The sequence below is a fragment of the Vulpes lagopus genome, chromosome 6 (genome assembly GCF_018345385.1).
Source record: "Vulpes lagopus strain Blue_001 chromosome 6, ASM1834538v1, whole genome shotgun sequence".
NCBI classification, from domain to species: domain Eukaryota; kingdom Metazoa; phylum Chordata; class Mammalia; order Carnivora; family Canidae; genus Vulpes; species Vulpes lagopus.
In genome coordinates, this window is record NC_054829.1 from 24,002,113 (window position 1) to 24,028,501 (window position 26,389).

Consider the following 26,389-nt stretch of genomic DNA (forward strand, 5'->3'; position numbering starts at 1 on the left):
CTGATCACAATTATCCATACAGATGAGAGGTAGTTTGGAAAATCCTAAAATACCGATAGTCCAATAAGTATTTCTATTTTGATTATATCATGTGATGTTATGGTTGACTCTTTCCTGAGTATTTTTTCTTAAGACGGCAGCATGAATACCAGGTTTGTGTGTGTGTGTGTGCATAAGTATATATGTGTACACACATGTGAGGTAGTGAGGGCACATTGGGAAATTACCTAAAACTGAGTACATTCATTCCCATAATACATTGCATGCATAAGACTTGCTAAGTATTAAGTTCAAAGACTGCTATGTGAATGCGATCTTCCAAGAGCTTCAAGGAACTTATAAACAGCTCATTGAAGGTTGACCAGAGCCAGAACTGTCCATGTATGTGTGTTCTGTGAGCCTCATTATTGGCTGGTTGTCTTCTAGGCTTGCAACCCAACCCTTTTTGTGTAACATCTGTACAGTTAAGTGGGACTAGTCCTACTTGAAGCTGGTCCCAATGGTCCCTTGAGATAAGCACAAAAGCCATCGGGATTCAGAAGGACACTCAAGATAGTTTCCATGGTAGTGGGAAGAGATGTTCTCTTACAATGTGAAATAAAAAGCTAGCAGCCTTCTTGCTACCATGAAAGAGGCTAGCTTGAGGACGAAGCAGACAGAAGAGGGCAGAATGAGAGACACAGAGAAGTGGAGTCATAGCCTTATTGACTTTGTGAACCTCTGGACCAAACCCTGCCTGATGTTTGCCCCACTTCTGGACTTCACAGAAATCCAAGACAATAAACCCATTAAGCTGACATAAACTGGGGTGTCTTTACTTGCAAGGCATCCTGATACAGTGCTCTTCAATTTTTTTCAGGCCATCCCCTAGGCTTCCCACTGGGTCCTGGGTGTGGATTAACACATACGTCCTTTGTGCAGTCAGCATTGTGGGCATGCATACATGGATGCACTTCAGAATCCTAATTCAGTGAACTGTTTTTGGTTCACATACATGTGATGCTCCATTTCTCTGGCATAAATGAAAAGTATTTGAGTGCCTCACACTAATGTCAAAAGCATAAAAAGTAGCAGGGGGCTTCTCATACCATTATCATACTTCTCATGTTGCATTCTTCAAGTCTTGCTGCTGACCATGCTTTTAAAATGCCTACCTGAATGTCCAGAGAATTCTGAGGCTGAGCTGGTTCTCCTGGCGGCCAGGCCCAGCACCGGCCTGAGGCCTGAGGGCAGTGCTGTCCGGGGGACAGCGAGCCCGGAAAGGCAACGTGTGAACAAACTCCCCAACAGGCCGTTCCTTATTTATTAGATTCCAGATACATGGGACCAGAAGAATCCTAGGGCATTTGATTTACATGGGGTGGGGTGGGGGATTTGGGGGAGAACACATAACAGAGGCAGAAATACGTACAGATGGGGGATGCAATGAGGGACTGCCATTTTAAAAAATATATACATCTTAAGAAGCCATTCCAGCCATTTAATCATTATCAGAAAATAAAACAATCTTTCCACATCGTGCTTTTCTTTGGTGCTGTTCCATGGGCACGGGCCCTTCTGTCTTCTTGTCACGTTTGTCACCGCTCCCCTGCTCCTTCCCGCCACCCCAACTTCTCCCACCTGCACAAAGGTTGGGGAGGGTCTGCAGGAGGGAAGGGTGGCCCCTGCCACGGAGCTGGGTGCCGATTCTGGCTCCTCTAAAGCCCTGCCTGGCCTCTCCACCAATGCCCCGCTCCGGTCTTGAGATTTTCCTACTCAGTTCTTCATTTGTGGCCTGGGAAATAATGGAAGTTTCCTGTATGCAAAAAGAACTTGGGGGCCACAACCTCACATGTGGCAAAACCAGTCTAGAAGCTTTAGAAAGGGTGGGGACATAGGAACCAAATAAAACCCAGCCAATACCACCTTCTCCATGGTTGGATTTTTACATTTTATTTCTCGGTTCATTTCAATGACCTGTATCATGAGAGTACAAGTGAGAAGGGCAATTTCCTCTTTACAGATTTTCCAGGAACAACAGATTTGGGGGGGCAAATGAGTTCCATCCCATTTGGGGGGTGGGGCGTCCTAAACTCTCCTGACTTCACCATCCCCAAGTCAGGGCCCCTCTTCCCAGGGAGGCCCCAAAGCTGGCGCCTCCAACTAACAAGTTGGCCTAAATTTTTTTCTTTGAATGTCCAATGGCTCCATGAGTATACACCAGGGCCTTTCTCACCGGACAGAGTTCCCATCATGCCAGATCCATTTCCTGTGGCCACCGGGGTTTATGTGTATGAGCAGCATCCACCTTGCTGGCACAGAGCCACCAAGATCACCACCTCCCCTCACTGTTAGAGGCTCTAATGGCAGGACAGTTGCCAAAGCACCAGATCCATTGACACACTGTGTACAGGACACCCACCCACCCCAAACCAGTTTTACCAGTAACTGAGATGCTTCTCCTAAAAAAAGATGGGCTGCAAATGCCAGCCATGCATGGGCCCCTGACAGCTTGGGTTCTCCTGCTTGAGCAGGGAAGTGCTACTCGGCGGCAGAGATGCCACCCCCAGTCCCACCTCCTCAAGCACACATCCCAACAGAAGGCTGGGGAAGGCTCCCAAGGAGCAAACTCCAACTTCTATCACCGTGAGGACCCTCTAGTTCAGACCTCGGGGCATAGCTCCTAACAGCTGTCAAACTGGGGGCTGTGCTCAGGTCCCTTGATGCTAAGGTGCCTGTGTGTCTGTCCACCCCGATTGGGACTGCCCAGAGACCTAGGGATGAAGCATCTGGGCCAATAATAATTCCAATGCAGACAGTCAGGTGGCTTTGGCCTCGGATTCCCCACAGGCCAACGGGACAGGAGCACACTTCTCTGGGCTATGAGGCCTCCTGGAACCCTTTACCTTTTGTATGTGAGGACATCAGAGAAACACTCAGTAACCACTGGGTCTCAGCCAACCCTTGGGTCTGGGGTGACCTCAGCAGGTCCCAACATAGGAGTTCAGAGGAGTGGTATCTGGGGTGGAGAGGTAGCAAGGCGAAACCAGCATCGGCTGCTTCACATGGAAGGCTGCAGGGCTGTGGGGGACAGCACCTGGCCCCCTGGTGTCCAGGCTCATCCACCTGCTTCTCCAGATGCTAGGAGGTTGGGGTAGATGGGTGTGGATTCCCCAGAAAAGTGTCCCAGGTAGGGCTACTCTGATCCCTGCTTCAGAAGGCAGCTGTTTAGAAGATGCTTTTACCACACTTAACCCTCCTTCATCTTCAGGAGATCCTGAGCTGCCATCAGCTAATCTGTGTGCAGTGGACGGGGTGCTAAGGGCTGCCCTAAGTGCGTTATAACCGACTTTCAAGGCCATTCACAGAAATCAGGTGACTGTCCCCATTTGCGTGGGACTGAGGCGTTTCCCAGGACATGGCTTTTCAGTGCTAAAACCATGAACATTCTGGGCAAACCAGGGTGGCCAGTCACCCTCCACAGCAGCCAGGAAGACAGGGGGTCCCACCACAGAGCTGCGCCTTCTCCGTGCACTCAGGGAGCCATGTCACACTTTAGTCCAAAGGTGGCAAAGCAACCCCGCCCCTCATGGCACTGATTTGCCCAACCTTCTGGAATGTTGGGAGTGGGGTGTCCTGCTGTCCACCGTCCACAGTAGCCAGCCCCTCCAGTAGGCTGGCACCTTCCCCTGAGCTCCCTGTCTTCAGGGATCCCCCACCTGCTTATCTCACTTCTGGGACTTTCTGCGCTCTGCAAAGATTGGGTTGAGCCTCTCCCCATCTTGGCCCAATCCTCCCAGGACCACCACCCTGGAGACCAGTGCCCAGGTGCCCTCAGATGGGGGCGGGCCTCCTGACTCCCCAACCTCCCACGGGCCCACCTGCTGCGGACCTGCCCTGAAGGCTGACAGCGGGAAGGGGAGAAGCAAGCAGAAGGGGGAGCTCTGGGGAACAGTGCCTCCACCCTGCCCTTCTCTGAGCCAGCCCCCTTCCCAGCTATGGACCTTGAGGTCTCCTGGGCTGGCCGAACCCACTGAGCGAGCTCTGAGGTAGGGGTAGCAAGCGGCAGGGATTTCCTGGGAGAGGCAGGAGGGGAAGGCAGCGGCCCGGAGCAGTGGTGACAGGCCGGTGGGAGGACCCGGAGGGCAGGTGCCCAGAAAATGCACGAGGGCTGGCAGCGGCTGTCTTGATGATGAGTCCCTCACGGGAGCTGGGTGTGTGCCAAGCTGAAAAGATGCAGGGCTGGGGGGGCCCTCTGGACCCCAAAAGCTGTGGGGCCTCTTGCGGGGTCCCAGAGAACCTCAGAGTAGGCGGGGCCTCTGGAAGCAAGCACCTGCCCCGTGGGAAGGGCAAACTTCCAGGTGGTGCCCACTGGGAATTGGGTGGGGGTCCGGGGCGCTGAGCACCGCCCACCCAGTGCGGGGGGGGGGGGTACGGGGTGGGGAGTGGGGTGTGGGGTGGGGGGGCCAGGTCAGGATCTGCACTGCGGCCTCTTGCTGGTTTGGGGGGGGGGCGGTGCTTCCTCGCTGGTCTCCAGTCTCAGGGGAGTGGGCCCTGGCCCGGGCCTCAGCAGCGCCCACGGGGAGGAGAAACACACCAAAGAAAAAGCCAGTTACAGACGAGCCCCCGCCGCCCCCGCCGCGCCCCGCCGCCCCGGGGCTCCGCACGCTCCTTCCTGCGGGGCGCTGGGACTCGGGGGCTGCTCTGGCCATGATACAGGGCTTGAAGGGCGAGGCTGGTGGCTGTGGAGGTCTCCGCGTCGCTCTGGCCGTCCGCCGGCGCGGGCGGGAGGGGTGCACGTGCCGGCCGTCAGACCTTGGCCTCCAGCATCTCCAGGAAGAGTTTGTGCATGGGCACCTTGCCCTGCAGTTTGACGCTGTAGAAGTGCTGCACCGCCTTGGCGGCCGTCTGCCGCAGCAGGGGCAGGGTCAGCAGCAGCTTGCCCGTCCTCCGGGGCTCCTCGTGGCGCTGGCTCAGCTCGTAGTCCTGAAGCGCCTCGTGCAGCAGATCCTGCAGCTTCTGCACCGCCTCCAGATCCTCGATGTACATGGAATCTGAGGGCACAGGGCGGCGTCAGCGGGTGTGGCCAGATGCCCTGGGGTGTGTGTGTGTGTGTGTGTGTGTGTAGCGGGGATGCCCTGGGGCCTTCCAAATCCTCCCCTGACTGAGAAGGAAGTGGAGGCCCATGGAGGCTACGCTGCCACCCTGGGGCACAGAGGCCCATGGCAGAGCTGAGGCTTGGAGCCAGGGAGCCATCTGTATCTACGAAGGTCATCTCTTGAGAAACCACCAAGAGGTGGCAGCGGAGGCCCGGAAGGCCTTGGACGTGAGCAGACTTGTCACTGCCCTGAAGGTACTGGGTGGGATCCGGAGCCAGCCTGGGGGGGAGCTGGAATCTTGCGTCCCTCCCTTGCTAGCTGTGTGACTTTAGGCAAATTACCTAACTTCTCTGTGCCGTATTTTTCTCCTTTGGTAAATGAGATGATAGCCACACCTACCTCAGAGAGGTTAAATGAGTTAATATGGGTCAAGTGCTGAAAACAGGACTTGGCCCGAAGTGAGTGCCCAGCTGGTGGTATCATGACCAGCATCGTCCCCCGTACTGTTGTTGCTGCTGCCACCAGGCACCAGCTGGTCTTCAATGTCATCGTTGGCCTGACAGGATGCCGCTTACAGAATGCAAACGCAGACAAAGGGGCTGAGCTCTGTGCCTAGGGGCCCTGTGGCAGGGGTCTGCTGGGGGGCTGAGACAGCATGGCTGGATGCAAGGGCCACGGTGAGGGAGCATGCTACTGGGAGTCCTCTAAAAATCCTGAGGAGGGCTTTGGATTCAGGCACGAGTTAGGGGTTCAAATGGAAGTTACCTAAATCCCAGCAGGGCAGCCAGGAACCCGCTGACAGCTGGGTTACAGTGGGGTCTCAGTTGAAGCAAAGGCAGTTTCCTAGAACCCAATCCCGAGCCTCTGATATAATAACCTGCCTCTGACATTCCTTAAAGATCTCGAGCCGCCACCCAGAACTGCAGTGCCCAACACCTGCCAAAGGCAGGAAGTTAAGGGTGTGTGATGCATCCAGGCAACTGAAAGCTCTGGGTAGGCTGCCGAGGAAGGTGGAGCGAGGAGCAGAACAATGCCTTTGCAGGCTGGGTTAGTTTAGGTACCAGACCAAGGGCAGCTGTTCCAACTGGCTGACCCCAGTGACGCCTTCTGACCTTCTGCATCCATACTTAGTCCATGCCTCCTCTTCCTCTTGGTAGAAGAGCAGAAAGGGGAAGACAGGACTCTGGAGTCTTAGATGCTGTATTATTTTGGCCATTGTTTCCTCCCCCATAAAACGAAGCAAATGCCTCCATACCTCATAGGGTAGTGGCGAGGGTTAAAAGAAATTGCACACTGCCAGGCACTTAGTAAGCACCGACTACATGTAATGTTATCATTATGATGAGGACCCAGCCTGGGGCAAGTGCCTTTCGTGCGCAGGGGTACTAATGGCCCCACGGTCAAGACGCTTCCACACTGTTCTTCCCCTTGTTCCCAAAGCAGTGAGGACTCCTTTGCTGCTTGGAGATGGAGCCTGGCTCCATTCCTACACTCTCAGCTGTTTCCAGAATGTGTACCCAAGATGTGCTGGTCCCTGTGAGGCTGGGTTATGGCCATCCAGACTCCCCGCCTGCCCCAGCTTCCTTGCCCCACCCCCACCCTCCCCCAGGAGGCCAAAATTGGCAGCTGCCTTCGACCAAAAATGAAATAAAATAACATTGCAAGATTAATTTCTTTGCAATCCATCACTGAGTCTGTATCGATGGCATTGATAAACTGTTAATTACAAAATCAATGGCTATGAATTTTTTCTGCTGTCAGGGAGCCTTGGAGATGACCAGGATTTGGGGTGAAAGACGGCCAGCAGGCTCCTGAGGGGCTGGGGTTCGGGGCCACAGCCCATCTCTGATGTGCTTCATTCTTCTGCCGAGCATCAGCCCCCCAAGCCACATGTGAGTGGTCCTGTCTCGTGCACTCCACCTCAGCAGTGGCACCCACAGTGGCCCTGGGGACCACCACCAGGACCACTCCTCCGATGACCTCCTGGAGCTTATCTCTCTTCTAGTTGGCACTCTGTCTGACTGGGAGACTTTCCCACCTCGCTGCACCTCTCATAGCCCCCTGGACCAACCCTATCACAAGCCAGTCCCTTCACAGACCTGGAGCCTCTGGTCTGAGCTCAACGTGCTTTTCTGGCCTTACCTGCGACAGGCCTATTCCTTCCTCATTTCCTGCCCGAGGCTGATTGCTCCACCTTGCAGCCAGGGCCTATGTGTCACCAACTCCACCTACATTTTAAACTACATGTACCTGCACAGAAGCTGCAGGATGGCTTGAAATATGCCACTGGGGTAAGAAGTGCAGATTCCTAGAACTTCGTCTGGCACAACAAAGTGTGTACTCAGGTGAAGCTAGATACCAGCAAAGCTCCTGATGGGTTCGTGTTACTAAACCATGAGCAATCCTCAGGTGCTGTGTGTGCATGTGTGCATATGTGTGTCTGCATGCGTATATGTGTGCGTGTGGATATGCATGCATGAGTGCTTGTGCGTGAGCATGGGTACACATGTATATTTGTAAATATGTGTGTATACATGGATGCGTGTCTGTATAGAGTGCAAGTGTGCCCGTACATGTACGTGTCTGTATTTGTGAGCATGCATGTCTATGTGGACACGTACATACTTACCTGTGTGCATGCATGTCTGTGAGCGTGTGTGTGTGTGCACATGTGTCTGTATTTGTGTGCATACATGTCTTCATGTGCATGTGTGTGTGTGCACGCATTTGCCTGTGAGATCAGAACAGCGGCAGGCTAAGCCAAAAAACCATCTGAAAGCTGCCACAAGGGATCCCTGGGTGGCGCAGCGGTTTGGCGCCTGCCTCTCCCTCTGCCTATGTCTCTGCCTTTCTCTCTCTCTCTCTCTGATGACTATCATAAATAAATAAAAATTAAAAAAAAAAAAAAAAAGAAAGCTGTCACAGCCTGACGTTCAGGGGTGGGGAAGAGGTGACAATTAAAGGGCCTCTAGCCTCCTCACTCTCCTCTCCTGGCACAGGCCAGCTTGAGCTCTAGGTCAGGTGTGAAGTGCTCAGCAGAGTCTAAAATCCAGCACGTGCCCTCCAAGGCCTAGCAGCCTTGCTGGTCTCACGGTTCCTGCTCCATGTCCTCTCCTTCCACCACATTCCCTCCACCACACAAACTCCAGCCCCTCTGCCAGGGCCAGTGCGGCACTTCCCTCTCAGTAGGTGAGCGCAGGCTCACCAGGGGCGAAGCTGTTCTGTATGGTGGGTGATGGGGGCCACTCTGTCACTACCCATTTGTCACATCTATAGACCCACACAACACAAGGAGTCAACCTTGATGGCAACTAGGGACTTTTGTTAATAATAATGTATCAGTATTGGCTCATTAATTGTAACAAATCACCACACCAATACAAGATGTGAACAGTGGGGGTAGATGCCAGTGGTGGATGTGGGTGGGGTGGGGGCCACAGAATTGTACTACCACCTGCTCAATTACTCTGTACATTTAAAACCACTTAAAAAACAACAACAACAGGATTAGCATTCTCTCATAAAGAATACACTCCCATTCTGGAATCTTAAGATGTAAATGGTGGGTACAGAAGCATTTCAATTTTTAGTTATTATTTTGCATTTGTTTATTAATAAAAGGGAGTTAAACTAAAAAAAAAAAAAGGCTTCCCTCTCTGTATTAGATCAGGTTCCTCAAAAGCAGAGCCCAAGACCAGGGTTCAGGTGCACGGATTTCTGGAGGGTGTGCTTTCAGGAGGAGGGAAGTGAAGGAGGCAGGATAGGGTGAGGGCAGGAACAAGGAAGGTGAGGACATGGCCTTGGCTTGGGCCTGATCCATGCACAGCTCTGATCCCACCCTGCCAGGAGCCCAGCATTGGGCTGCAATTGCCAACGTACGTAACTCTCCAGGCAAGGCAGGTGATGGTAGGTCTTGGTGAAGGAGGCAGCTGGGGGCTGTTAGCAGCCAAGCTCAGCAGCTGGGCCATGGGCGCGCTAACACAGTAAAGGGGGGCTGAGCAGGGCATCTGCATTCCTTAGGAAGCTATTTGCTGGGGGACCAAGTGTCTGGGTTTACCAGGGACTGGGGTTTCCCAGGACACAGGACTTTTACTAAAAGCATGACAGTATCAAGCAAACCAGTTGGTAACCCTATTTGTACTGTCTCCACCTGGGAACCAGCTCCCCTGCTTCCCGGGGCTGGTAACACTTTGTTTCCTCTAATATTAATAATAATGACAATAATTAATATTTATTGAACATTTCCTCTAGGCCAGGCACCGGGCTAAGTGCTTTATCTTCAGCTGATCATTTAATAGCAAAATGCTTGGAGGAGGTACTGGGATACCCCCATTTTACACACAAGGACAGGGCTAAGGAAGGTGGCCAATGTGCCCAAGGTCACACTGCTACTAAGTGGCAGAGCTAAAATCTGAACTTGGGTCCGTCTGACCCAGACTTAAGCAATGAACTCTAGCACACGCTGCCCTGTAGCCGATCTGCCTGACACTCTCTCTTGAGGACAGGGAGCAGCCTGACATTCTCTTGCCTTCTCTGCACACTACTTGGCATGGTACCCTGCACAGGGTGGGCGCTCCCTAACTGTGGACACACATTATATTCTAGCTCGCTCACCTGCATCCCCAATGCCCAGCCCCTCTCCCTAGAGATTCTAGCCAGAAGCTGGAAGGGGGCAAAGGAATGGAATGAAGCCTCCTTTTTATGTTTTTAATTTTTTTAAAAAAAGGTTTTTTTTAATGATTTATTTATTTGATCGAGCTCCCTGCAGAGAGGCCTGCTTCTCCCTCTGCTTATGTCTCTGCCTCTCTCTGTCTCTCATGAATTAAAAAAAAAAAAAAGGGAGGGTATTTATTTATTAGACAGAGAGAGTAAGGGAAGGGGAGAGGGAGAGAGAGAATCTTCGAGCAGACTCCCCACTGAGCATGGAGCTGGATGCAGGGCTCCATCCCAGAACCCCGAGATCACGACCGGAGTCAAAATCAAGAGTCGGATGCTTAACAGACTGAGCCGTCCAAGCGCCCCACGAAGCCCCTCCTTTTTAATGACAGACCAGACAACTCAGCTGGGAAGGTTTGTTTTTCTCTTGTGTCTGAGCAATTTGATTGGGAGATTTAAGGAGTGGTTAGAAGCTGGGGGTTGATTTTGCATTCAGAGGACTTTGGTCTAAGTCCTAGCCCTGACACCCATTCACAGCGTCACCCTGGGCAATTTTCTTCACCTCCCCAAGCCTCAGTTTCTACATCTGTAAAAAGCACCTTGCTCATAGGGTTGTAAGAATTCAGTAAGTTCATGGCTAATTTATTTAACAGGTTGAGCACTTATTACATGCCGGGCATGTTGTGAGTGTAATATAATTATATTTAAACAAATGCCTTCCATAGTCTGGTGGGGCAGGGACTCTTTATTGTTCCCATTTTATTGATAAAGGAAATGAGGCACAGAGGGAAGCGACTTGCCCAAATGGTAGAAGCGGGCTTTGACTCTTAGCCACTTAGCTACAGAGTCTGTGTCCTTAACCAGTGTGCCGGACTAGCTCTCAGAGGCTGAGCCTAGTGCCCTGCAAACCCAGGGCTCAGGAAGGATGTGCATATTGCTGGCCTTCACCACCACCCTCTCTGCTCCAGGCCAACCCCTCACAATCTTTGGTGGTAAAAGTCCTGGCATCTTCACACCATCCTGCCCCTGTGGTGTCCCGGCTCACAGGCCCCAGAGCTATGCTCTCCCAGCCCAATAAGTCATCTCGAAGCTCTCGCTGCGGGCCCCACACCCGCCCTTCCTTACCTGAGTTGGCCAGAGCCAGGGCCTTGAGTGTCACAAACTCCTCCTTCTCCACCTTGAGCTTCTTGTACCTGCGCACCAGCTGCAGGATGGCCCGGTAGAGCTCCAATAGCCCTGCAAGGCGGGAGTGCTCCTCGTCCATGATGTAGTCCTCGGCATACACCAGCTTGTCATCGTAGGGCAGCGAGCGGTACACGATGCCCAGGATGAGGATCTCCATCCAGGCACTCTGCAGCAGGCTCATCTGATCCCCAAGAGAGAGGTTCGAGAAGCCTGCGGGAAGAAGGGGCAAGGAAGGTGGCAGCAGGCAGGTGGGCTGGCTGGAAGAGGTGATCCTGGGCACCTCTGGGTCCAGCCTCTCCCCTTGGTCAATGAGTCAGGGAATTCATGGGAAAGACTTAGACAACAAAAAGACTTCAGTCAATGTTGACAGTTGTTACCACTATTATTATTAGTTCTATGCAATTTTTCAAATGTCTGTAGAGGCTTTTTGATTAATTAAATGCATCTGTAATTTAAGGAGTTATTAAATTCATAATAGAACCAAGAGGCAGCAATACAGGGTCCCCTCTGCTCTGGGGACTTTCCAGATTCCTCTCTCCCTGCTCAACCAGGGGAGGTTCTGGTGTTTTAAAGTGACAGCTGATCCTTAGTGCAGTCTGAGCTGTGTGTGTTGACCCAAGGGCCCAACTGGAGAAGACGACTCAGCTGTTCCTGGCCAGTGACCGACCCGGTCCCCCACCCCTAGTGACTACAGCCTGGGGTGGCTAAGAGCTCAAGAGCCCCCAGGGTCAGGGGGCACTTTCTCACAGGACAGCCAGTCCTCCAGAGGTCAGACCCCTGCAGCCCTGGCCATCACTTCTCACCTAACAATGACTCAAGCTGTCCTGCATTCTGGGAGCACAGTATCCTGGGAGGAGTTCCCCCTCCTTGCTAGCAAGGAGGCTGACTCCAGAGTGAAAGGGGGTCAGTGCTGGACATGGCTCCAGAATTAGGACACTGTCTTGTCTAAGGTGCTCGGGAGATAGCCAGGGCCTGGACTCTGACTTCCCCATTTGAAATCTGTGTAATTGCCCCAAACCTCAGGGTCCAGTTCTATGAAATGTGTATAACTGTGGCATCTGTGTCAGACTCGCTGTGAGGTCTAAATGAGATAATTGTTGAACATACATCGTGTTCACTGAGCTCATACCATTGTTATTAATGGGGAGATGAAAAGTCTTCATCTACGAGATGAGAACAGTGTCTAGAATTGCATTGTACGTGCACTTGACTTAGGCATGGAACAATTAACATTCTGACTTCAGCGGGAGAATAAAGACGCAGGGGGAGGAAGTGAAGGAGGAAGAAGGGGGGTAGGAAGTGAAGGAGGAAGGGGAGGGGAGCAAGTTGATTTTCAAACATCTCGGTCACTAAGCACAAGGTATTAACTTCAACCAGAGACCCAGCGATTGGCTGCCACGCTGACTATGCCAGAGTGATGGAAAGAGCGAAGCGAATCCACAAAGCCATTTGCACCATGCGTCACAGGCAACCAGGAGGGGGATTTCTGGGGGTAAGTTTGCTTGTGTGGGTGAGCATCTACTTCACTTCCTGACCTGGCACCTCACCCTGCAAGGGTGCAGCACTGATGTGGGGGGCTGCGAGGATAAAGAGGTGGTGCACGGACAGGACCCAGCTCCACTCCTCACACAGCTGGTGCCCAGCGAGCCCGAGTGAGGATGGTGGTCATTACTATTACTGTTTTTGTTGTTATTAGCATGCTGTTGGCAGGGCTCTCCTCTCCTTCTGGGCATGTTTGGAGGCCTGGGGTGGTCCCGAGTTTCTGGACAGGCCCATCGTTCTGGGCTTCCATGGAGTCTCCCCTACTCTCCCCTGCTGTCCCCTGATTCTAAAACCCACTGTCCCCTCCATTTTCCAACCAGTGCATGAGTGTTCAGCTTTAGGGGGCACCCCCGGGGGAGAAGCCCCTTTGCCAGGCGGGTCCTCCTCTGCTGATGAGCATCCTCTCAGTCCCATCCTCACGGTTCCTGGGTGCAATCTGTACACCCCAGCCTGGGCTCACCACCCGGCTGGTGGCATCCACGGGTGACTGACAAAATAGCTGGGCAATGACAGCGATGGACAGGGGCAGGCCTGGACTGATGCGCCTCCTCGGGGAGAGGCTGTGGCACCGAGGGGCCGGGCGCGTGTGTCGTCTGGCTCCTGGCGCACGAGGGGATGTGTGGCAGCCTGGGGCGGCAGGGACAGCCGGGAGGTAATAAAAGGCAGACAGAATGGACATCCAATTTCCCTTATCGGGCCTCTGAGCGGGAGAGGCCTTGGGCGACATTAATTAACAGATCCCAATCAGCCGGCTCACGAGGGTGTGCGCGTGCGGGGACGTGGGGGCTGTACTGGCAGCAGACACACCGGGAGGGAAGATGTAGGAGGTGGACGGGGCAAAATTAACGGACAATTGAATAGGAAGGTGGCAAAGAGGGAGGCTTCTGGCAAGGAAGGAGGAAAGACCCCTGTGAGGCCCATCACGCAGGTACCGCCACTAGGATTAACCGTGTGGTTCTCTTCATTCGCTCAGCAAATCCTCCCTGGGCACCTGCTAAGGGCCAGGCCCTGGGGACAGAATGGCGAGCTCAAACCAGAACCAGGCCCCGGGTGCAAGAGCCTGCAGTAAAGAGGGAAAGGCACGCCCTGAGCCCCGAACTCCGCTATGACCTCAAGGTTAGGACAGTTAGAAGAGCCAGAGGGATGGGGGGGGGGGGGGGCTCCGAGAACACATCACGGGTGAACTGGGCCCACACGGGAAGTGTGGGAGGCTGAGTGAGCCCTGAAGGGTGAGAAGGGCTCCAGAGGGGGCGGTGAGAGCGCTGCCAGTGAGTGCACCCAGGGGTGCCGGGATGGGCTGCCCCGTGTGCACCCATCTTCTCGCCCCCACTGCCGAGCACCCAGCCTGGGACAAAGCTATCCCCCAGCACAGTAGAATCAACAAATGCCACAGGGCCCTGACTCCCAGGGGTTAAGACAATGGACCCCAAGAACTCAGGAAGACCCTCTCTGTTCTTTAGACACAAGTTCAGATCTCACTGCCTCTGCCCAGTTGTGTTGGAGTCAGAGACTGGCCTGCCCTCTGGGGGAAACGCAGAGGAAGGGAGACGGCGCCTCCGAGAGTTTGTGCCACCATCCAAGGCTCGACCTCTCTGCTAGTGGGCCTGGGCCCTGACTCCTCTCCTCCTCCTTGAACGGCTTCAAGGGGAGCTGGAAGGGGCTTTGAAAATCCAAATGCAAAAAAAAGAAAGAAAGAAAGAAGAAAGAAAAGAAAGAAAGAAAAGAAAGAAAGAAAGAAAGAAAGAAAGAAAGAAAGAAAGAAAGAAAGAAAGAAAGAAAGAAAAAATCCAAATGCGTGGAGCAGTACAGAGGCTGCTTCATTTTGTGCAAGGGAGGGGGGAATAGGTGATTTGTTTTAATTTTTGAAAGAGCCTAGGGATCCCTGGGTGGTGCAGCGGTTTGGCGCCTGCCTTTGGCCCAGGGCGCGATCCTGGAGACCCGGGATCGAATCCCACGTCAGGCTCCCGGTGCATGGAGCCTGCTTCTCCCTCTGCCTCTCTCTCTCTCTCTCTCTCTCTCTCTCTCTGTGACTATCATAAATAAATAAAAAAATAAATAAATAAATAAATAAAAGAAAAAGCCTAGATGTTTTCTAGTACTTGAAAAAAGAAAACACTGGAAGGGAAAATGAAAAATAAAAACTGGTCTAGGAGGAAAGGGAGGGGGGAAGCGACAAGGATGGAAGGAAGGGTTTTGTGTGCACATTTTTCTCTAGTTTTGGCTTTCGAACCTGTCCAGATTTAAGATGTTCTCAAAATAAAACCAAATCAAGCATTAAACCAAAGGCATGCTCCTTTCAACCCAGCAATTCCACCGCTTGGATTTTCTCCCCCTAAATACAGAGATAAATGTGAAGCAGTGTTTGTTAGATTGGTCTGTAATGACCCCAAGCAGGAAACAACCTAAATGTAACTAATGTGATACATGTAATCACTATATAAATGTAATTATTAGCTAAATGAATGGCATATTAGAAGCCACTAGAAAGAATGAGGTAGAACTGTTTTGGCAGGTGTAGAAAGATAACACAAAAGTGTAAGGAAGATGTAACAATAAGGCACAGACATTAGAACCAGATTGTCCGCTGGAACCCCAGCTCTGCTGGCCACGGGCTGTGACCCTGGGCATATCCACTTCTCTGAGCCCATTTTTTCATCTGTAAAATGGGGATATTACTACTATTTCTCTCATGGCACTGTTGGAATTAAATGAGCTAACGTGTGGAACACTCAGTGCAATGCCTCCCGCAAGGTAGGCGCTACTATGTGATATAATTAAATGAAAGAAGCAGGATGTAAAACAGTGTTCAAGAATGGTCCTATGGTGGGGGGGAGAACACACACACACACACACACACACACACACACACACACACAGATACACACGAGGGCATGCACACAGTGGCTTTACATGCACAGGAAATTCCCAGAAGGATGTTTAAGAAAGATGAGGGATTTGGAACTCCTAATATCCATCCCTCTGTCACCTCTGACATCTTTACTAGAAGCACAGATTCTCTCTTTTACTTAAACCCAAACGAAGGGCTGAAGCACTCCTCCCTGCCCTTCAGCCGAGCACCCTCCACTTCTGCTTTTCTGTGTCGTAACCACGACTCCTCCTCCATCCAGCAATTAGTGATTCTGGCACAGGGGTTGCTGCTGGGGGAGGCTGGTGTGGCTCAGGCCCCTGGGCACCACGCACTGCCCCCTTGAGGTCCTGCCCCGCCCAAGCTGGCTGCCCCCACCTGGAGCTCTGCTGCCCCCCCCACCCCCCGCCACCGCCCCAAAGTTGCTTTATCTGCACCAACTAATCTGATAACATTCAGGCTCTTCCCGAGCCCCCATCCCCCTATGATTTGACAGCATGAGCTCCTAGAATTTAAGAAAGGAAAAAAAAAAAAAAAGCATATAATTTGTGGCAAGTGGAGTTCATAATCTGTTAATTTATTATCGTTTCTGTCGACCTGGAGGGCCATTAGCAGAGGTAATAAAGGGAGATGTAATTATAGGATCTGAGGCCACTCCAGACACAGCTGCTGTCACTCGGCAGCCCATATTTCATTGGCCGCTGGCATTCCCTCCCCAGTGGGAGCCAGACGGTGGCTACCTGGGAGCGGGCTGCTGAGGAACCCCTCCGTAGGAGGCCTCTGGGGGGTCCCCTGCAGAGGTGTGCACTTGTCAGCCTGGACTGGGCAGAGCTGTCCTGGCTGGGACAGCCTCCATGCCGCCCGGGGTGGTGGGATAACCAGCTAATAACATCTGGACGCTGCAATTCATCAAGGGATTCCCTCCCTCTCGTAAAGGCTGCTGCCTCTGGTTCCAAACTGTCACACACTGGGAACAAGAGGTGGGCACTCTAAAGACTGGGGCCTGTCCCCTGAGCAATGCAGGACTGCATGTGGCATAGGGCAACTGCAGATGGACTCGAACAAAAGAACAGCCACCGGGGCACCTGAGTGGCTCAGCAGCTGAACATCTGCCTTTGGTTCAGGTTGTGATCCCTGAGTCCTGGGATCGAGTCCCGCAACAGGCTCCCTACAGGGAGCCTGCTTCTACCTCTGCCTGTGTCTCTGCCTCTCTCTCTCTGTGACTCTCATGAATAAATAAATAAAATCTTTAAAAAAGAAAAAGAATGGCCATTATTCTGAATGAGTTGCCATCAGCCCCAGTTCCCCATGGAACTCACCGGTGTGACTGTCCTCTATGCTCAAAAACAGGAGTGAAAGGAGTGGGGCTGCTGGGAAAAGAGTTTGTGCTCAAATGATCCTCCCTCCTGGCCAAGTGGGTCACTCAGTGCCTGTGTGCATAGGTCAGCTTCTGGGCTTGGCCTGAAAACTTGTGTTCATGGCGCCCTGATGCCCCTCTGGCCTTTCCCTCCATGGCCACTGCCCATCAGGCCTGATGACCTTGCTCGGGTTCTGCTCTCTGCCCCTGCAGCCCCTGGCGTCCCTCCTGCCTGGGGACTCTGTCCCACAGTTGTTCTTGCTGCATTCTAAGTGTTCAGGGTAGGAGATAGGACATGGGGTAGAGGCGAAGTGAGATGGGCTGTGGGGTCCCAGCAGCATCAGCATTAACGGAGCTTCCCGATATCATTCGGTCTGTTTTTGCAGGTTTAGAATTTTCCATGAAAAATAATTTTGTTTTCTTAAAAAATTATCCATCTTATTCCCAAATGAGATCCTTGGGGCAGAAACTAATCAAATTCTTTCTATCAGCACAACTTCTAGCAAGAGACCTTACATAGAGTTAATGCTCAACCAAAAAAAAAAACCTCAAGCAATGCGTGCCAAGGCAAGTATTGAAGGGCCCTCTGTGTGCCAGGCTCTGGAGAGATACTGAGAGGCTAGCCCATCCTGAGCCATGACATACGGTTTCCTGTGCATAAGGAGAGTGGCCTGGGCACTAACCTGAGCTGCCTTAAGTGAGTCCTCCTGCGGTCCAGGAACCAGGACAAGCAGGAGCCGACACCAGTCCCAGGCTGGGGCCCTGGCTTGCACCTATTCTGCTAAACCTGCTCCCTTTCTGGCTCTTTCTCTCCGTCTCTTATCTAAGGGCTAATGAGCAGGACTTCAGGTGAATTTTCTGTCTAATCTGAGACGGGATTAAGTCGATTAGTTTAAATATATCAGGCACTTGATATGTCATCGGCCCTAATATGAGGTTTACATGCAGTGGCAGGAGACTCTTAATTAATTTTACCTTAAACACAAGAAGGTCAGGCCCAAATAATTCAGCATGCAAATGTATGCAAAATAGGGCAAATTAGTGTTTCAGACAGACAAATGAGGCCCTATGTTTATTTTATTTTTTAATCAGAAAGAATTCAGCTTTGGACGAGGGAAAATGAAGACGTGAAAGGAGGCTTTTCATACTATTAGCAGAGAGGACAATGACACGGTCATGGTCCTGCCACTTATCAAGCACCCACGGCATGCGGGGGCCGGGATGAGTGTACTGTACCCTCTATTATGATCCCCAATTCATAGGCAAGGATGCTAAAGCTCAGAAAAATGAGATCCCTTGCAAGGCCCGTAAGGACAGAGCTGGGATCAGCTCTCAGATCTGCCTGAATACAAAGTTTGTGACCCTAACAATCACTCTGCCTACTGCCCCTACTGGTGGCCACCGATGGGAGATGGAGCTGGGGGTGGGGGGAGGACATGGGAGAAGAATGGGTGCATGGGAGACAGGTGCCTCCAGGTTCTACGCCTCTGCTCAGAGGTGTTGAAGGAATTGGTGGCAGGAGAAGGAAGCAGTGACGTGGGGGGCCGCCAGGAGCCACTCCTGAGCCATTGCTGGGATACAGTGGAGGAGGAGCGTGGGATAACAGGGAGGGCAGGGTGCGAGGGGCAGGGGGACGTGAACCAGATTTGGCCTTGGGTTAGTGGAGCAATCCAGGCTGAGGTGTCTTAAGCAGTGGCCTGACCCCACATCTGTGCTGAATCAGCACAGGCCAGATTCAAAACTACTGAGTTTGTAATCCCAAGAACCTGAGCTCCTTAGTAAGGGCGCGCCAGCTCAGATCCCCCGGGAGCCCACCCCGAGTCAGAATGCCAGGGGCCACCAGGGAGTCCCTGCGGAAGGAATTCTACGCTTTCTTCCGGCTGAGTGACACGAGCATCGCCTCCCAAGCCCCTGTCTGCAGGAAGCCTTCCTGTAGGCTATGCACGCACATCTTATATAGGGACATTTTGACTCACCCCAATCCACTGTGGACTGTGGCATCTAAAGTCTAGGGCACCTTTGCTACATCACCATGCATGCCATATTCATTTTTCAGAGCTGGTGACAAGCACGAGAAGGATCTATAGACAGGAAGATAAACTGCCCCATGTCACATAGCCAGTGAGAATCCAAATCCATGGTGATCATTCCCCGAGGAAAACAGGATATCTCTACCATACTATGAGACAGGCTGTTAGAACCACAGAGGGAATAAACCACACAGGCTTTAGAAAGCTCCCCAAAAAGTGTATAATGCAAAATATGTGGGTGTTGGTGTCTACAAAAATAGAATTAAAAACCAGTTTCCACCATTTATGCACAAGGAGGAAGCTGATAGATGGGTTTGGGCCACATACAGTAAATAAAGTCTGTATCACCTGAAACATATTTATTACATGTACTTTCCATGCTGCCCATTAAAAGCTACGCCTCCCTTATCCTCAGGCACATGGCAATAGTGAGTCTGCAAAGAACACTAGCGTGTTCCATGCATCATACTCTTATTCACATTTCATCCTCACATCAAAGCCCACGACGGAGGCACTGCTGGTATTCTCTATAGACAGAGGGCTCGGGTGACCTGCCCAGAGTGACACAGCCAGTAAGCTACAGATCCAGAACTTGAATCCCAGTCTGATTCCCCGGCCCATGTTCTTAACCACTCCAGTCCCCTGGCCTCTAAAGGAAGCAAGAGACTCAACTCTCTCCTGCATTGTTTCCCAGCACATTTCCAATAAGGTCTACTATGAAATGCCTTCAGCCTTCAAGGATTCAAAAAAATTTGCTTTTGAATCTTTACCTATTGTAGATGCAATCATCACCCCTCTAGAATGATAACTGGTTCTGAAGAGCCGCTAGCAGTTCAGGAATGTTACAGGACCTTCCAAAACCTGCTCACCTCCAATCCCACAGAGAGAGAAAAGAAGTGCAGAAGAAAACATGGCACCTGGATCCTGGCTCCCACGCATCAGAACCACAGCAGTGGGGACAGTGGCTGAGCATCCCTGGCTCTATCCTCCCCCCGCCCTACGTGACTCACCTGGGATATGCTTGGCCCAGCCAATGATGACCACGAGCTCCCTGTCTGCCAGGTCACAGAGAGTGGTCAGGGCCTTGATGTCACCCTCGGGCATGCCAGGGGGAGGCATGGCATACAGCTTGTCCGGCTCGGCCACCAGCAGGTAGGAGACAATCTTGGTCACTGCCAATGACCAGAGAAGAAATGTAAATGTTGGAGAAAAGAGGAAGGGGCTGGGGTGGAGCCTGAGATGGCTTAGAAAGAAAATTCGGGTTCTGAGGAGTCCTAGGAGGTCATTTCCCTTCCTTCTCTGACTCTACAAACTTGCTGGGCTACTGACAAATGTCCCTCCAAGGGAAGCTGCTGGTGAATTCTCTGGAGAGGAACATGCTTTGAATGGGAGGCATGGGGTTATTATGTTCTGGATGCTGGGGCCCATGTCTTCTTAGGATCATGCTTCACTTAGAGCCATATTCTATAAATCCCCCAGGGAAAGGCCATCCGAACGAAGCCCAAAGCACCCAACACCAAGCCAGGCACTAATGCGACCTTCCTAAGATCCATACTGTCCCATAACCAGTAGTGGGAAGGTGGCATTGCCCCAAGGGGTGCCAGACGTTCCAGGCACTCACATGGCTTTTTAGCGGGTGGAGAAATCTGTAAGCTCAGGTACGGGCTGCTCTCAGAGTCCAGCCGTCGTTTGTATTTCTGGCGGCCTCCACGCACTCGGTCAAGGCGCACACCTGTGGGGAGGAAAAGGAAAAGGTGTCAGGTTGTCCAATATTTGGGTGTTACCACTAACTTGTCAACACTGGCTTTGGACCCCATGACTAGATGCCTTTCCAGTTGCCCCTTGGCCAGTCTCAAGCCAGGGAGTCAGACAATCCTAAAACAACTGTCTGATAGTAATGGCCCATCCCAGCTGCCAGGGCCTGGCCCCGTCTCTGGATTCGGCATCCTCCTGAAACCTATCCCGAGCAACCTTGAGCTCTCCAGTCCTTCTGTTTCCAAAGGGAAAGCACAACAGAAGCACTCCTCTAGGAGTCGGGGAAGGAAGACTCATTATCATAGATCTGCTGTGAATCCAGGGAGTGTTGAATTAGCTTGCAAGAGAGGAAAGGAATCTCTGCCACTGGCAGGCACCTCAAAAAGAATGAAAACAAGGATTTTCAAACTTTTCACATAAGCAGCATCCTGATGGGTGTTCACTACAAATAATCAATTTCTGGATCCCACCTTCAGAGATTATAGGATGGAGTTCTACAGTCTGTCTTCTAGAACAGAGGGAAGGTGAGGATTGGTCAGGGCAGCAGAAGCAGGGGTGTGGGGGCACCTGGGTGGCTTAGCAGTTGAGCATCTGCCTTCGGCTCAGGGCATGATCCTGGGGTCCCGGGATCGAGTCCCGTATTGGGTTCTCCACAGGGGGCCTGCTTCTTCTCCCTCTGCCTATGTCTCTGCCTCTCCCTCTGAATAAAGAAAATCTTAAAAAAGAAAAAAAAAAAAAAAAAGCAGGAGTGTTCGCAGTCCTGGGCCACATGCTCCTAGATGGGGATGCAGGTGAGGTGGTCCTGGCCATACGAGGAAAATAAATACCTCAAAGTCTCCCAGGAGCAGGTGCAAATGCAATCATGGCCGCTCACACTAACATCCCTCTCCAGGAGTGAGGCCCTATCCTAGAGAGATGTGCTATTTCCCTGGTTTATTATGGCTTCCAGAAACCCACCCCACCCATCAGCTCCTGCTGTCTAGACAGACGTGTTGGTGCCATTTGGCACCCTTCCCAGGGTGGACAGAACCTCAAATGGCCTCCTCATCCAATGGCAGACAAGTTCGGACTGGCCACCAATCTATGGCACCCGACCTGAAAAATGGATGGGCTCCAACAAACTAGCTCCAAGGTATGAACGACTGCAAGAAAGCAGAGCAGCCGGCTCCCTTCACCTTACCATGAAACAGGCCTTGACTAAAACACATCAAAAGTCAGAGCCAGAGTCTTGAGAGGAGGAGAACTTGGTGGCCACCTCGGCCTCTGAGGTGACAGGCCAAGTTCAACTTCCTGTTCCTTTCCACAAAGGGCAACAGCACCACCCTCACAGAGCCCCAGCAGTTGATCTTCATTCGGGGCCCTGCCTGGCATTTGCACCCTGCCACTTCCTCCTGCCAGTCCTCCTGGTTGCTGGTGGCGGAGGCCTCCGGTCCTATCAGTCCCGGCCCTTCTTGGGGAGAGGCAGGAGAAGGCAGGTATTAACTGTAACTGAACGGAATAACGATTTGGATCCCATTCATGCCACGGGTGATTTTCTGGCAGTTTCTTACAACACCTGGCTACTACATTTCTGCCCCTGGGGACAGAAAGGAAGTTCCCCAGAGCAACAGGAGCCGTGCAAAGTAAGATCCCTTTGTTTACAGAATGGGAGGGAGCAGCCCTTCAACTGCTAGTTGCCCTAAAGCAACTTGAGGTGAGGAGTGCTGATGGTACCAGTCCCATGGGCCTCCAGTTACGGGCTCAGATCGCCTCCTCCTCCAGGGCCACCAGGCCAGACTGCCCAAGGGGACAGTCTCTTCGTGGCCAGTCACTGATCAGTGTTTCCATCAGTAGTGTCCTTCTTACCCCACAGACGGACACTCCTGTACTTGATGCAGAGCATGGCTGGAGTGAACATTTTAGAGGAGGCCGGGGGGAGGGGGGGGTCGACCTAGCATCCCACCTGTGCCTCCCCTATTGTGGGAGTCATCTCATAGGAGGCCTGCACCCATGCCCACTCTGGATATCCAAGTGGGGCAGTTCCTCCTACTTGCCCCCCTCTGGAGGCCAGAGCATGGTCTGGTGACACAGGCCATAGTCAATGATAGGAAGCTTTGATCAAATGGCCCCAAGACATCAAGAGGGTAAGGACTGGTGGGGGCAGGGGTGGTGCCTCTGCAGCAGGTGGGCAGCCTCGGGCCATAGTCCTGGCCATTGCACCTGCTGCACCTGGGCTTTCCCGAGCTTCCCCTGGGCCTTGTCTGGCTATTCAGTGAAACTTGTACCTCCCAAGAGGCCTCTAGTGAACTCGCCTTCTTCTTTGGGGGTTTGGGGGGTGAGGTGGGGAACGGACTGCAATGGACCCCATCTGCCCTTGGGTTCTCCAGGATCAGACCGTGAGGAGAGGAGAGTTTGTTAGGAAGGCGAACTAAGGAAGAAAGCCAGTGATGAGTGCATTCCTGAGGTCAGCAGGCTCCTGGTGTCAGCCGCTGAGGCTCAGCCTCACCGAGGACCCTGGGAGACAGAGAGGACCCGCGCCGTCACCCCTGCTGCAGACATGGGCCTAGGGGACTGCAGCCACCACCCGGGTAGAGCCGATACAGGTGGGGCACCTGCTGGCTGCTGCCCTCCTTCTCAAAGGGTGTCGGTGTGGCCAGGCATCACCTGGGGGCTTGTCTGCAATGCAAGAATCTCAGGCTGCCCCCTAGGAATCCGAGTCAGCTTGTTACCAAGGCCAATCCAGGCTACTGCAGCCGCGCCGACCAGCAGGGCCCCGGACCGTGAAGGGGGCAGCTGAGGCCCACGCCGCGCAGGACCCAGACCCAAGTGCTGGCAGGACTTCAGCTCCCACCCCCACCCATGCCTTGGGAGGTTGGCAAGACTAAAAGTGACAGTGCCGAGCTTCATTCACACGGGACAGCGAGGACACCCATGTCCTGCGCACCTACTACACGCCAGGGTCTGCCTGGAGTCCAGGATGAGCCCCTTCCCCGCTTCACCGACTTGCTCTCCCCTCCAGGCGGCCCATCTGACCGCAGGCAGCTGTCAACAGGAGTGGGAACTGCTCAATAAAACAAAGAAAGAGCCAGGTGATCCTTAGCAAGGCAAGGGGATGGGGAGTTGCCACTCAGTCACTACCTCCATCTAGAATGTTCTCTGTCCTGATACAGGGCCTGGCCCTTAGGTGGGTGTTCAAGATGCACCTGTCTTGATGCATCCATCAATGGGCCTCCTCCCCCTGACCCCTGTGAGGGCTGGGTGCTTCTTCCAGGGGTCCAACAGCACCCTGGCTTCCCCTACTGACCAGACGCCGCTACGGCCAGCGGTTCTGCTCTCCGTCCCGTTCCAGGGTCTGTCGTGGTGTCCAACGCCCAGCGGATGCTTAGAAAGCCAGAGCTATTACTAACATCATCACCATTATTATTACTACTCTTCCCCAGCACTGTGTACACCTCTCTGGCGAGTCACAGTAAGAATAATCAGGGGAACAGGCTAACTTATCGAGGACTTTCTCTACGTGTTGCCTTTGTAACCTGTAGCATATACGACGGCACCATTATCCCCATTTTATAAATAAGAGCCACTGAGACTCCAGCAACTGGGTAACGTGCCCAATAAAAGAGCCAGTACACACTCTTTGTTACTCCAGGGTACAGTCCCCCAGGGCCCAGCGGGTATAATCTTTCCTCTAAATTTTCTCCTTCAGATCTTCACAGCATGATGGTCAATGGCTCCAATCAATACACGCATCAATTACCAGCTTATTCTGTTTTCTGAAGAAAAGTAGTCTGTTGGGTTTGATTATGCCCCCAACTGCTACCTGACATGAGCCAGGCTTGCGTCCTGGCTTCCTGCCTGCTTTCCCAGGTCGTATCCCAGCCACACACCCACGAGGGCTCCAGCCCACAGGATCCCATGAGCAAGGGCCCAGGCCTGTCCTGACCCCTCGTGGCTCATACACCCTTGGCCCAGGTGGCTCTCACAGCCTCGGTCTCATCATCAGGTACAGGGGCGAGGAGGCCATGGTAACACCAACTCTGCTCACCGAATATGGCTTTGGGGACAACAGAATGACATCACTGTGGGAAAATGCTCTGTAAACTGGCAGTGGTTCCAGCAGACCAGGGGAGGCCATCGCTACCGGCAGCACGCATGGCAGCATTCACTGGAACTTCACATGCATGCCTCCTTGTCCTTGTTTCCCTCTGTTGTGACCCACTCTTAAATTCAGGGGGTTCTTTTTTATTTTTTTAAGATTTTTTAATTTATTCATGAGAGACACACAGAGAAAGGCAGAGACACAGGCAGAGGCAGAGGCAGAAGCAGGCTCCCTGCAGGGGGCCTGATGAGGGACTCGATCCTAGGACCCCGGGATCATGACCTGAGCCAAAGGCAGATGCTCAACCACTGAGCCACCTAAGTGCCCACATTCTGTGGGTTCTTAAGGGAAAGGGCCCACTTCAGCACTGCTTTCTGAGCTCCCTTCCTCCTCTACTGTCCCAGGGAGGTTTTATTCATTATATTGAGGGTAGAGGGGTCCCAAGGTGTAGGCCTGTGCTTCCCAACCCAGGGACCCCCTCCCCACAGGCTGGGCCCCACCTAAGTGATGTAGCCAAGTCCCTTTTGTCCACACTGTTCCCAAAGGCAATTAAGATCTGGATTTAGGGACACCTGGGTGGCTCAGTGGTTGAGCATCTGCCTTCAGCTCAGGTCCTGGAATCGAGTCCCGCATCAGGATCCCCTCAGGAAGCCTGCTTCTCCCTCCGCCTATGTCCCTGCCTCCCTCTCTCTGTCTCTCATGAATAAATGAAGTCTTAAAAAAAAAATCTGGATTCACCCTGGAAGGCCCAGTTCAAATACCATCTCTACTGAGAAGCCCTTCCTGAACCCCCACCCCCCACACCCAGAGCTGGCCATGCCCATTTTGAGCTCCCTTTGCTTATTCTCTATTACAGCAACTTTTCACATCACACTGTGTGCTCATCCCCCTGGTAGACCAGGGGCATCTCCTGGGCAAGGACCTCTTTCATCTTTCTCGCCCAAGCTCAGCACCCAGCCCATGGAAGCCACCAAGCATCTGATGCACCAGCTCAAATGCAGCCTTCACATTCAGGAAAACAAAAGAATCGTTGGGTCTGGTCCTTTTTCCAGCCTCCAGAAATGCACTCCCTTAGGACAGCCCATCCCTCATCAAAGTTTCCCCTCATATTGAGCTAAATTCTGCCTCCAGATCACTTTCTACCTTCTGTCCCATCCAACGAAGACCATCCCCCCTTTCACAAGACAACCCTTTATGGACTTTAATATCCTTGGGCACTCTCTTTTGATGGCCAAGCACTCTTTATTTTCTATATTTGTACAATGTTTTCAGGCCTGTCACCTCCCTGCCTTCTACACATTAGTCTTTATTGATGTAGTCTGCTCTGAACTGAGCACAGTCAGCATCTCAAGGGCAGAGACAGTGGACAGGTCTGAATTCCTCTGCATTCTGCCAAAACAGACATTGGTCAACTATGTTTATATTTATTATCTGCCGATGTGTTTTTATATTTTCTAGAGTATACCGCTCACAATTTTAGTAAATAAGATAATGGCCCAGACTGCGTTCTCATCCTGAATGTTGCTGCAAGATGCTATATCATGAATCCCTTAAAAATACATCAAATTCTAATGGCTGGGTCTAGCAGACATGATTAGTTGTCTATACAATTGTCTTTCCATTCCCTCTTTCATGCTCAGGGAACTGGGATTTTGTTGGTAGAGGCAACGTGCCCGGGGCCACTCCTACCAATTTAGGTCCCTCCCTGCTTCCCCAGGTTCCGTGGTAGCAAGTGCTGGTCATATGACCTGGTTCTGGGCAATGGGCTGTAAGGGGAAGCTGGGGGCTTCTGGGAATGGTTTTGCTTTTCTGATACAAGACACAGACAGGTTTGGTGCAGCT

The 26,389-nt window shown here is 52.3% G+C and overlaps 1 protein-coding gene across 3 annotated transcripts in view; it reads right to left on the reverse strand.

Annotated features, from left to right (window-relative positions):
• Positions 1-1,909: 1,909 nt before the first annotated feature.
• ESRRB (estrogen related receptor beta) overlaps positions 1,910-26,389 on the reverse strand; it is a 170,864-nt gene continuing 146,384 nt past the window's right edge. For all 3 annotated transcript variants that reach the window (XM_041759804.1, XM_041759803.1, XM_041759805.1), the window contains exons 4-7: positions 20,336-20,446; positions 19,725-19,886; positions 10,860-11,129; positions 1,910-5,033 (exon numbers count right to left, since the gene is read on the reverse strand). In XM_041759804.1, coding sequence (XP_041615738.1) covers positions 4,789-5,033; positions 10,860-11,129; positions 19,725-19,886; positions 20,336-20,446 — 788 coding nt within the window. In that variant the 3' untranslated portion in view covers positions 1,910-4,788. The remainder of the gene's footprint in view (positions 5,034-10,859; positions 11,130-19,724; positions 19,887-20,335; positions 20,447-26,389) is intronic.